Source organism: Apus apus, chromosome 20 (genome assembly GCF_020740795.1).
Source record: "Apus apus isolate bApuApu2 chromosome 20, bApuApu2.pri.cur, whole genome shotgun sequence".
In the NCBI taxonomy this organism is placed as follows: domain Eukaryota; kingdom Metazoa; phylum Chordata; class Aves; order Apodiformes; family Apodidae; genus Apus; species Apus apus.
The window spans coordinates 2648199-2660759 of record NC_067301.1 but is presented as its reverse complement, the minus strand read 5'-3'; the positions used below and the strand labels follow the sequence as shown (position 1 = coordinate 2660759).

Below are 12561 nucleotides of genomic sequence, written 5' to 3'. Positions count from 1 at the left end.
GCTTCTTGCAAAACCCTGGCAGAGCTGCTTTCCCACTGGGCAAATGACAGTACTAATTATGCAGGCAATCCAAGGTGCTTGTGTTTGAGCAGTCCTGGAGTTCTGAATCTCCTTCTGCATCACTTCTGCAGACTTTTGTCACTCTTAGCTAAGAAAGATCACAAAACCAGAGTGTTCTGCTTTTGTAAGCATGGAGGCTGATGTAGTCTACTCCAGTCTCAACATGTGAAGAGTTAAGTTCTCCTTGGGCATGGGATATCCTACTGCAGATGAGAAATAAGTCTTGGAGAAGGAGGAAGAAATCCAGTGCCACGTGTGCCTTGGACTGAGTAGCTGATCATTTCAGATCACACAGAGGTATGTCATTCCTCAAGCACACCTCTGGAAACCTTGATGGCCTCAATTACTGGGAATTTCCTCCGGAAACCAGGAGAAGAAGGCAGAGAGCAAGTTCCTTGATGGGGAAGTCCAGGGTGGAAATAATCTTATAGGAGCCATGGTTACCTCCCTAGGTGTTTGTAGAGATTATGGCTAAAAAGCTGTTCTAGCCATAGGGGGAAAAAAAAGATCACCCAACCACCACTCAAACCAACTCTAAGTCAAGCGTAACCTTCATGTTAACTTGTTCAGCCAGTTCATTCACTTCCTATTATTCCCTGGATCATGCTTTGCTTCCTAAGTCCTGCCTCTTTTGATGTCATCGATGGGATCCATATAGGCAGGACAGGTCCCAAGGTGGCTGCAGTTAGGAAAGGAAACCGAGAAGCTTTGGACCAAGACTCAGCTCCTGTTCAGGATAAGAGCAAGTTCAGCAGCTGCTCTAAACACTCAGAGCTCCTGCCAAGGTACAAGGGGGTGGTTTGCAATTTGGGCTTGAGTTGTCTTATTGTATATTCCTTGATGTGTGTTTGGTATGTAGATATAGATGCTTATACCCCTGGTTAGATTATTGACTTGATGGCACTCATCCCTTCCATGATCCTGTGTGGTGAGCACTGAGTTGCTGTGCTCACACATGGACTTGTTTGTCACTGCTGGAGAACCTCCACTGGCTTCTCATAACCTGCAGCCTCTCCCCAGGCACTGACCACAGACAGGACAGCCAACAGGTCACTGTTACATGCTTGAAGTCCCTGACTGCAATTCCTGTGTTAAATAAATTGGTGGTGGGCTGATCTGGGAACCCTGTGGAGAGAGGATGTTCTGTTGCCTGCACATGTGTGTTTTGAAAGATTCCCTCTGTTAGTTTTGTGTTATCACAGGCTTTTTCATTCTGGTTATTTTAAGAAGACAGATTCAAATGGTATGAACTAACTAGCCACAGCCTTCATAGCCAAGTTAGAATGTCTGAAAACTCTCTACTGCCTCTGAAAGCCATGGTTGGAATGTTTACAGGTGTTTCTTAGATTCAAAATTATACATAGAAAAAGTATGTTTGATAGATTTCATTTAGCTTTCACTTTTGGTAACTATTCCCTATTGTTCTGCTTTTTCTCATTAGAGCAAGATTAGTATAATAGTAAGAAATTAAATTTTTAGTGTTTGAGTTTCACAGAACCCTCATTTCTATAATACCATCAACATTTAAAGACTCATTCAAAATATTTCTTAATGTAGACTGCAGGCTTCCTTTAATTCATTCTGAGCTAAATAAAATAAGAAAGGATTGAACAAGATCTAGGCTGAGCATAGGATTTATCATCATAATCTGGAAGATGTGTAACACCAGGGGGTAGCCAGACTACCATGGATTTATTTCTGGGCTTGGCCACAGATAGTCCTTTTTGACTGGAAAAAGGAGTCAGCTGTAGGGATTGCTGGTAAAACCTGTAACCAGTGGGTCAGAGCACTGTGGCTCTGGGGGATGAACAGTTCAACTATCTATGCACAACCCTGAAAAAAACAGTGTTTTCTTGTAGCAAAAGTGGAATTGCTCATGCCCCCCTTCATTTCCTTAAACCACATATTGTCTTTCAATTCTTCCTAGCCCCCCCTTTTTCTTTTAAGATTTAATTTTGCTCAGGCTTCCTGTTCAATGCCAAGTGTATCTAAGAAGCTTGAAAAAAATAATTTCTAATGTTTCATTAGAAAAGTCTAAAAGGGACACAGCTGCCTTTGGGTTAATTTTGTATTATTGTTATAAGATCCAGGTTTTATGTGCTGTGGTCTTTAGGGACATAACTTGTGGTAAACAGGGTTTCCTTGTCAGATCATACACTTTTGTGGGCTATTTTAAAGCTGCTCTGGTGATGTTGGTGTTCACTCTGGAGGGATTTTTCCTCATCTTTCTGCCATGACCAGGGGCACTGCAGAGACTGTCTTGGCAGGTTGTAGCTCCTGAATGTTTCATTTCATGGGCAGAGTCCTGCTCCAAAGGCCTTGGAGGCAAAGCCATGTTTTAAAACAGAAGGGTCTTCCTGAGGAAGAAGGCATGGCAGGCCAGGCCCTGGTGGTCACCTCCAAAGGAGCCACCACCAAACACTTCCAGACCCATAACTCAAAGGCCCTGAGCTACCCCATGACCACACAGCCCACCTGCAACAATTCTGTCCTTGCTTGTCTGCTCCTTGTCCTCCAGCTCTGTGCCTGTGTTGGTAAGATTTTTATTTGGAGTTAAGGTTAGGCCAAAGTGATGTAAACTCAGTAAACTTCTCCTAATGGCATAATGGGTGCAGTGATTCACAGGGTGCTGTAATGTTGGAAACTCACCTGGTACCGGATTTGAGGTCATGTTCAGTCAGGGGAAGTGTGTCAGGATTAGCCCAGTGTCCCCAGCCAGCACTAAAACCTAGGCAGAGGTCCTCAGTCTGTGCTGGCTAAAATATATGGGTGTAAATCATGTTCACACTTTCATCAGCATCAAGTCTGAAAGGATCTAGAGGAGCATAGCAGATGTTTTACTTACGGTGACAAAGGAGACCTGGATTCTGATTTCCACTTTTTGCCACTCTGCTTGGGTTGTCTTCAGGTTCTGTGCTTCCCTTGCATTCTGTAAAATACAAAGATGATCTTTAGATTCCTGGAAGAACCTCTTCATTTAAGAGACATGAACATTTCTGTTACTAGCAGTCCTGAACATTTCTGTTGTCTTCAGAAGCAACCCAAGCACATTTTATTTTCAGTAGGATCTGCAGTGCTTTATCCCCATCCTAATCTGGTTAATCCCCTCTGTGGTTTCATTTTAGGTGGTGCTTTCTTCCACTCCCTTTCCTAAACAACTGATTCTGCTTATCTGACCTATGAAATACCTGCTCTGTTTCATCTTGGAAGTCACTGTTTCAGGAAGGGCAGAAATAAATCCTGTTTGCCTCCATTCTGCAGAATGAGAGAGCATGCAGCAAAAATTAAAGCCAGATCCTGCTTTGCCCCCTTCATTCACTTGGAATTTGGATTTATCCTGATTCCTTGACACAAGGACGAAACCACAGTGCTGATTTGGAGACAATCTTGTTCCAGGCCAGTGTGTTTCACCAGCAATATACCCACTGAATTAGTGACAGACCTTTATTCATGCACAGTTACACAATGTTCCAGAGCTGAATGTTGGTCCTGAGTGTTCTTAGAAAGAAGAAAACCACACACCCCTTTGGCTGCAGACTTCTCACCACCTAATTACTCACTTGAACTTTGCAGCCTAACAGAGAAGTCACAGGGTGATAGAATCCTCACCTTGGCAGCAGCATACACAACATTTGACCTCTTTGCTCCTTCCTGGTGTCCAGGAGGAGAGATGAGTGTCAGAGCACAGTTATTTTCAGCTTTTGCTAATAACAAACCCCCCAACACCCAACACGAGAGAGTCCACAGATCAGCCATGGTCTTGCTAATAAGAATGTTTCTATTATTTCTATTGAACAGAAACAGGCTTAGAGGATGGAACAGGAAGTGGCAAGAGAAGAAGAAGAGAAGAAAGAAGGCTTGATTGAGTTTTATGACTCCTTCAAGGATATGTTTGAGTTCTTCTGCAAGAACACCACCATCCATGGCACCATCCGCCTGGTGTGCTCAGACAGCAACAGGATGAAAACAGCTTTCTGGACACTGCTTTTACTGGCCAGCTTTGGCATGTTGTACTGGCAGTTTGCACTGATGTTCAGCCAGTACTGGGCCTACCCTGTTGTCCTCACCATGTCAATGCATTCAGAGCCCAAGATGTTTCCAGCCATCACCATCTGCAACCTGGACCCATACAGGTAACCTGTGCTGTCCCCTGGGCTGTCAGTGCAGTCACCAGGGCTCAGGAAGGCTCAGCAACCTCATGGCTGCAGCCTGGAGGAGGCTGAAGGTAGAGGGAGGCCAGTCACAGAGGTGGGAAGGCACTATTGTCACTTCCAAACTTGTTTTCAGATAAGATCTTGTTGGGAATTGTGCAGCAGCATGTACCAGTTTGCTTCATGCACTGAGTCAGGGGAGAGGGAACTCTACCTCCTGTCTTGCTTCCAGCTGGTAACTGGTTTTGTGCTCTGATAAAAATAGCCTTTCCCAAAGAAAAACCCAGCTGCTGTGTGCAGTCATCCCTAACTAAACCACCCATCTCCAGGGTGGTGCATCCCAGAGCTGATCCTGCTTGGCTTTTCATGCAGCAGAATGGCTCCAAGGAAACACTATCACCTCTGTGGAAGCCTGTGTGGCTCTGCTGGTCTAACAGGGCTCACACAGAAGGAGCAAGTTATCAAGAAGTTTCAGATTACATAGTGAAGGAATTATGTCATTTCCTCAGAATAATTAACTAATTGGCTGACAGGAGGGCCAGCTTGGGCAGCTGATGCTGCATGGCTACAAGTTCTGAGGTTTTCACTGGAGGATCCAGCAACTGGAAATTCAGCTACTGGAGCTGCTAGTAAACTCATCTATGGAAGTGAGGTGTGCCAGGCAGAGCACCACCACTGCTGGCTCTTCTTACACAGACATCAAGGTCTGCAAAGACCAGGAGGGTACAGAAAACAAAAGTACTTTTTGTCCTGCAGAAACATAGCTGCTCCCAAACAGCAAACTTTTCTGTTCCCTGCAGATTTGAGCTGGTGAGTGAGCATTTGGTTCAGCTGGACCGCATGGCAGAGGAGTCCATTGCTTTCCTGTATGGCATCAACACATCTGCCAGCTTGTTCCACACCAACTTGAAAAATGTCCATGTCAAAGACTTGACAAGCATGGGGAACCTCAGCAGATCCACCTTCAAGCTGAGCCAAAACTTCTCACTCTTGAGAATGCCTGACCACAAAGACATGCCAGGGAAGAAGCCTTCCAGTGTGGGCTTCAGGCTGGTAAGCACCTTGTCCTCTCTGAGATGTTAACCTGGCTACAGGCACAAGCAGTGAGGGCTGCTGCTCCCTAAGGGGCAGGGAATAAGGGGGATCCTACAAGCAGGACAGGGACACACCCCACAGTACCTGAGCAGGAGGAGCTCAGAGGTCCTGGGCCAGGTTCAACCAAGAGTCCAACTCACCAGGCAAGTTCACAGCAATGAGGCAGGTCAGCAGGGTCCCCAAGGAAACAGAAAAACAGGAGCAGCCCTCCAGCACAGTCCCAAGAGCTGGGGACCCTGGGCTGAGGCTTAAATGAGCTCCTGGGCCTGTGGCTGAGGGGTGTGGGTGGAGACACCAGGTGAGGCTGCTCAGGGTTGTTAAGGCACAGCAGTGCATGGCAGCTGGAGGGTGTTTGAGGGGTCCATCCTTGCCTCTAACAGTTGATGCTGGTTGCCAGGATTCTTGTGAAGTGAAAGAACAGCAACATCAATGATCTCCCACAGCCCACCCACCTGTGACAGTGACAAGTTCAGCAGGGAAGGGTGGCAGCAGGCTGTGGGAATCACTGTACCCCTTTCTAAAAATATACAAAACATCTCAGCTTAGCAGGTGAACCTAGAAACAACAGAGGAACAAGAGGGGAGGACTCCCTCAGTGCCTAAATGCTGTGGCTCTGGGGGCACTGGAAATGCTGCAGGTGATGTGAAAGATGTTCAAAATCAAGAGGATTAGTATAATAAATGTGTATCTCTGACCTTGGAGAAGAAAGCAAATGCTTCAGATTCTTCCTATGAAAACCAGGATTAGTGTAGACCCAAGAGCAGAAGCTGTGAGACATTGAGGTGGCTTAAAGGCCAGCAATTTTGGCCTGATTATTATCATCCTGCCCTCTCCTGAAGTCCTTCACACTTTCACCAGCAACTGTGGGTGTTCACCTCATGCCTGAGTAAGAACAGAGAAAGTATCTCAGGCCTTGGTTCATGATTCATGGGTTGCAGAGATTTCCCACCAGCCCCATCCTTTCTTTTCCCAGGGTACCTGAGTTTGCTTCTCTCCTCTCTCCTGCCTCTTCTCCCCACACTCATTCCCCTGAGATGAAGCAACACACCTCACTCAGCTCCAAGGAGAGAAGGTGCTTAGCACACAGCAAGGTGACCTCCAGAGGTTTCCTTCCAACCCTGGCCATTCTGTGATAACTACAATGGTCAGAGACTTCACTTCCTGCCAAAACAGAGGTTCCCCTGGTCCCTGTATCCAGTTCTGCCATCACCCCTGGTCTCTCTTGCCCTTCAGCTGGCATGTCCTGCCTTGCTCTATGGTTCCCTCTCTTTCCTTCCAGTGCAATGCCACGGGTGGGAATTGCTTCTACAAGACCTACTCATCTGGGATGGGTGCAATTCTGGAATGGTACAGGTTTCACTACATGAACATCATGTCCCAGCTACCAGTTATAATCAACATTTCTGATCATGAGGAGCAAATAGAAGACATGGTCTACTCCTGTCAGTATGATGGGGAGCCCTGCAGACCCAGGTGTGTTATTTCTGGAGACATTCCTTGTGATTTCAGGACAACTCCTGTGTTCATCCAGCTCTTAAGAGCTCCCTAGAAACTGGTGGGATGTGGAGGCTGACTGGGAAGTTCAGCATGATCATAAGTGGTACAATTTTTAAGAAAACAGAGAGAGAATCTGGTTCTCCTGATGAGGGCAGAGAACGGGTGTTTCACTCATCATTAAAACCTGTCAAAATCTCTCTTGCTTTCAGTGACTATGTCCACTTTCACCACCCAGTCTTTGGAAGCTGCTATACCTTTAACAGCAAGGGGACAGACCCTTTCTGGACAGCCACAAAGCCAGGGATCCCTTATGGTATGTTGTCTGGCAGGGGTGGGAAGAGGGGCTAAATCTGGCTGTGGATGAAATAACATGTTTTCTACACATGGTTCCCTGACATGCAGCCCTCTCTTCTAGCCTGGTGGTACAAATGACAGACTGTGTTTCCTTGCTCCCCCAGCCACAGGTCTGCAACAGCCACATCTTCATTTAGAGCTTCTGAGCTCTCTAGCAGAATGTTATCACAGGTTTGGAATAGGCTGGTGCAGTTGCTACCTGGCCACTCACCTCTAAGGAAAAAGAGTGGCTCTCCTGTGAGCTCAGCCAGCAACCTGATCAGTGCAGAGAATTCAGGATGTGGTGGTGTTCCTCTTTTGGCCCAAAATAAGTGCTGACATGCTTCCCTCTCCTTTGGTTTCCAGGCCTTTCCCTTATCCTGAGAGCAGAGCAGAAGGATCACATCCCACTCCTGTCCACAGTAGCAGGGGTGAAAGTGATGATACACAACCACAACCAGACCCCATTCCTGGAGCATGAAGGCTTTGACATCAGACCAGGCATTGCAACCACCATAGGCATTCAGCAGGTTGGCCACGTGCTCAGGAGCCTTTGCTCCTTCTCCTTCTGCTTGCAGAAAGTTGTGAGGAGCTGAGCACTGCCTGACTCACACCTGCAGGGCTCCTCTTCCTCTCCTGCCTGTGCCTCTACATTGATTCAAGATCCTTTTCTCTCCTCCCTGTGCTCAGGTTCTCGTGGGTAAAACAAAATGATTCCAAAGGTGCAAGTGGCCTTTTGGTCTTCATAACAATGGGGCCTGGTTTGGTTGACACTGAGGCTCTTACAGCTCCTACATCTCATTCCAGCTCTGCACAGGGGGCTGCACATTGGGCTGAGAACCATCAACCTGGAGGGATTTAGTTATTTTGAGGAGTTTCTGCTTGTCAGCTGAAGCCCAGTGACTGCCCCCCTGCACCTTTGCTGTTACTCTGTGTGTTTTATTAGCAAGGCAGAGCCTGGCTGCTCCCCTACATTGCTGCCCTTCCTGTCCTTTACATGCTGCTCCTTCCAGCTGGGTTTGGATGGTGATGATGGTCCCACCAAAGCTCCTCATCACTCAGGCCTCCTCTCTGTGCCCACAGGACGAGGTGAATCGCCTGGGTGGCAGTTATGGGAGATGCACAACTAATGGTGATGATGTGAATGTCAAACTCCTCTACAACAACTCCTACACCCTGCAGGTACTGTCAGAGTGGCTGTATGGGGCTTGTTCAGAGAGGGGGAACAGCAAACCAGTCATCCCTTGCTCTCCAGAGAGGTTTTACAAACTGGCAGGTTCATTGGTGGAGGTAACAGAGAGATTCCTGCCCCTCTGAGAAGGAGCAGACAAACAGGGGTTCTAACCTGGCATCTGGGGGACACGTTCCCAGATACTGGGGCTCATCCCTCCATGGAACACCAGAGGATCAGGCAGTGAGCCTGGGGAGGCAGCTGGGCTGCTCTGGTAGGACATTCTTGAGCCATCAGGTCTTGATCTGTTTAAGCAGCCACTCCTGGCTCTAGATGCTTGGGCCCTTTCTTAACTGTGCTGTTACTGGGCATGATGGAAAAGGGAGCTGGGGAAAGTTCAGTCTGACTGAGTTCAGGGGTAAAGCCAAGGAATGAAAAGTGAAAACCTTCCCCATCATCATGCTCCAGGAATGGCTGGTGTCCTTCTGCAGCCACCAAACCTGGGCCTTGTCTCTGAGCAGCTGCAGCCTGCAGACTCGGGCACTCCACAATCTCTGCCTTACCCCATCTTTTACGCCTTGGTTTGTTTTTTTTCCCCCAGGCCTGTTTGCATTCCTGCTTCCAGCACATCATGGTTCAGCAATGTGGCTGTGGCTACTACTACTACCCGCTGCCTCCTGGCGCTGAGTACTGCAACTACAACAAGCAGCCCGCCTGGGGTAAGGGCAGGTGGCTCCTGTCTTCTCCTTGTCGGAGGGGAAGCCTTCCTGCGAGAGGCACTGGTGACTCGGCTCCTTAGTTCACTGCCTGTTTCCTGCCGGGTCTGTTCCCTCACATCACTGCATCCAGCCACGGGGCAAACACCTTTTTGTGTCTTTGCTGGACACCAAGTTAGACACAAAAAAACCAGGTCTGAGAGAGAGGCTGCCTGCTTGGGAAGGCCAAGTGAGGGACCAGATGAGCCTTGAGGTCCCTTCCAACCTGGCATTCTATGATCTCATCTGAGGTAGCCATCCATTTGGTAGCCTTCCATTCCCTGAGGAAGTGCCTGAGCCTGTTCTTCCCATTTCTTCCATCAGGTCACTGCTTTTACCAGCTGTACAACAGGCTCAGGAACCATCACCTCAACTGTTTTGACCAGTGCCCCAAGCCTTGCCGGTAGGTCACACAAGCAGAGCCCCACAAATGCCTGTGGCAGAGGAAAATTACCCCAGTGGAAATGTGGGAAAACTTCATGGAAAACTTTCTGGCCAACTGGGGGACTGAATTTCAGCTTTTTCTGAACCAGAGATTTCAGTTGGCTGTTTGAAGCACAGTGCTGGGGAGGGGAAAAGGCAAATAATGTGTGATGAGAGCAGAGAGGGGAAATCACCTTAATCACACTGAAATGTTTTATTAAGCCCAAACTTGTGTCCTTTTTCAACCTGATACTTTTCTTGGTTCACCTTTTTTATTGTAGGTCAATTTCAAAACTAAACAAAGTAATTTTGAAGCAAAATCTCAACTACTACGAGTCAGGATTTTGAAACCATTGTAGTTTTCCTGAACAGTTCCCAGGATTGATTTTGTTTAAGTTGACCCCCAAAGGTTTTTCCAAAGTTCTCAAGAGCTGCCCCCAGAACTTGAGCTTGGGGCAAGGAATTAGCATTGTTAAACTCCTTTGTGTGTCCACTTTTAAATGGCAGGAGTCATAGTGATCTAATCTCCATTGTTATCTCACCAGGGAATCACTGTACAAGGTGTCTGCTGGGACAGCAAAGTGGCCATCAGCAAAATCTCAGGTAGAGCTGCTGGGTTTGTAGAGGACACTGTGTGTGAGTGTGCTCTGCCTGTGGGAACACTGGAGTCAAGGGTGAAAACAGTGACTCAGGCAACAGCAATGGAACAGGCAAATAAAGCAAAACAGGTCCAAAACCTGGGCCCAAGGCAGTGACCCTGTTGCTGAGATGCCAGACTAAGATGCTACAGAGGAACATTCAGTTCCAGCTCTAATCCAAACTTCCTCATGACCTTGAGCAATTCACCTCCCTGCCTCAGCTCCCACCTACAGACTGGTCTTCATGGTTTTCTGTTGCCAGTGGGTGCTGTGGTGGAGCTGCTCACCCAGTGCTGCTTGTGAGGAGCTGCAGGGCTGCCATGGGAACCCTGTGAGTCAGCAGGTGACCTCCTGCCATGCCTCGTGCTCTAATGAGCGTTCAGGCTGTAATTAATTCATCTGCAATGGGTGATACTGGAGATGCAAATACAAGCCATACCTTTTAAAAGAGGAAATTATTTGGTGGGGATGCTGTTAAAGGCAGGATTGAAGCACCAAAATACTCTGCACACCTGAAGTACCAGTTTGTTTCCTTGCTGCTCTGGCAAATAGAGCTGCTTCTTGATGGGTACCACTGTGTGCCATAAACCAGCCCACTGCATCCTTTCTGATTATTAGCAATAGCCATTTGATTGCTCAGGAAATCTGCATTTACAGAATGTTAACCCTAGCAAGGCTCAGGAGCCAGGCTTGCCAGTAACTCAGGTGTGCTCTGCTGCAGGACTGGATCCGCCAGGCTCTCAGGCATCAGAATGGATATAACTCCACCAGCCACAGGTCAGTCACTGGGAGCAGCTGCTGCTCTTGAAGCCATGGATTAACTCTATAGCCTTGCCCAATTTTAGGTGTTAGAGGACAAGGGAAAGATGTACAGGCCATCCACTCAATGTCCCATCCTCCCTCACAGCACTGTGAGGGCACTTCTGTCACCTTTTTCCAAGCTGGTGTTGAACACCCTTAGGAGGAAAGCTTGAGTGAGTGGTAGAACCTGCTCTCCAGCAGCATGCAGAGTGGAGACCAGAACTCCAGCAGTGCCAGGTGAAGGGTGTGTGGACCCACCTTTGCTAACTGCTCCCTTTCCTCACGGCAGGAAGGACATTGCCAAGGTGACCATCTTCTACCAGCAGCTGAACTACAAGTCTGTGAACGAGTCTCCTCTGCTCTCAGTAGGTTGCCCTACATCAGCTGCCATTAACTGTGTGTGTGGTTGGAGGGAGGATTCTTTGCAGCCCCCAAGATAGGATGGGATTCTAATTCTCAGGGAAGAGACTTGAAAAATTCACCTTCTATTCAGTCATGCAAAATGACTTCCCAGCTGGGGGGGGGGGTCAGCTCACTGCCCTGCTGGCAACCTGCAGTCACTCCATGTTCCCTCAGCTCTGCTGTGTCTGACAAACACAACCCTTTGATTCCTTCCACAGGAGAACCTGCTTCTGTCCAGCATGGGAAGCCAGTGGAGCCTCTGGTTTGGATCCTCAGTGTTGTCTGTGGTTGAAATGTTCGAGCTGCTTATAGACACACTGGTCTTGTGTCTCCTCTTCTGCTACCAAAGGCTCAGGTCAAAGAAGACCCTGAAGGTGGCTCATCCTCCTCCCATCCCCAGTGTCAGCTTGACCCTGGAAAACTACCGAGTTGTGCAAGAAGAAGCTGGCAGAGGTGATGATTCTGCTCACACTCACCCTTCTGGAGTGAGTGTTGCTGTGGCTAACAGGGACCTTCCAGCTCCACCCACTCTCCAGCAAGCTGGAAATGCCAGAGCTTTGCCCAGGTGTGGTGCTGAATGGATTTAGATACATGAAGGCAGCTCTTGGGAAGGGGAACTGAACAGCTAAGGATGTGCTTGTGTGCACAGAGAAGTGGGAGACTGGAGCTCCCCTGCTGCTCACCCAGGTGCTGTCAGAAGGGTGTCAAACAGAGAAGTGGATCCAGGAGCTGTGAGCACCCCAACACCCCCCAGCTCAGCTTGGCCATCCAGGCTCATGACTAAACCATCCGTGTGTCCTGGATTCAGGCATCATGTCCTCTTGTTCCTAATGACACCTGGGGAGGGGAGGACTGTAATTCCACTCCCCAGGACAGTCGTGGAGCCCTGATAAAAGCCTGTGCACAGCTTTTAGCTCTTCAACCCTGGTGAGGGGATCAGCCTGTGGCTGCAAACAGGCCCATCTACATTTCACTAATGACCTCCAGAGAAAAGTCACTTAATGGAAGGATTCTTTCCAGTGGAGGCTGGGGAGTGAGCACCCGAATGTGTCACTGTGGTCTGGAGGATGACAGAGAGTGTCACAGGCAGAGGGGGCTCTGATCACAGCTTTGCCTCCAGGACACCTCTGGCCTTAACCTGCCCCTGCTGAGTTCTGAGGGCAGTGCAGAGGCTGCTGCTGCTGCTGAGATGCTCTGAGGCTTCACCCCGCAGAGCTCAAGTGAGATTGACCATC

General features: G+C 48.4%; 1 protein-coding gene across 1 annotated transcript; it reads left to right on the top strand.

The window, feature by feature from the left end:
* The first annotated feature begins 3873 nt into the window (after positions 1-3873).
* SCNN1D (sodium channel epithelial 1 subunit delta) lies at positions 3874-11913 on the top strand. The gene is made up of 12 exons (XM_051637169.1): positions 3874-4193; positions 5012-5264; positions 6586-6779; positions 7013-7116; positions 7503-7666; positions 8220-8318; positions 8909-9026; positions 9387-9465; positions 10031-10088; positions 10845-10900; positions 11214-11289; positions 11545-11913. Exons 1-12 carry the CDS (start codon positions 3874-3876, stop codon positions 11911-11913), a joined length of 1890 nt encoding a protein of 629 aa, XP_051493129.1.
* Positions 11914-12561: the final 648 nt, after the last annotated feature.

Bases quoted from the DNA above. Each gene is read 5' to 3' on its own strand.
- SCNN1D (XM_051637169.1), top strand. From the start codon at position 3,874: ATGGAACAGGAAGTGGCAAGAGAAGAAGAAGAGAAGAAAGAAGGCTTG. The intron at 6,780-7,012 runs GTGTGTTATTTC...TCTTGCTTTCAG, and splicing joins GGGGAGCCCTGCAGACCCAG to TGACTATGTCCACTTTCACC. The intron at 10,901-11,213 runs GTCAGTCACTGG...TCCTCACGGCAG, and splicing joins TATAACTCCACCAGCCACAG to GAAGGACATTGCCAAGGTGA.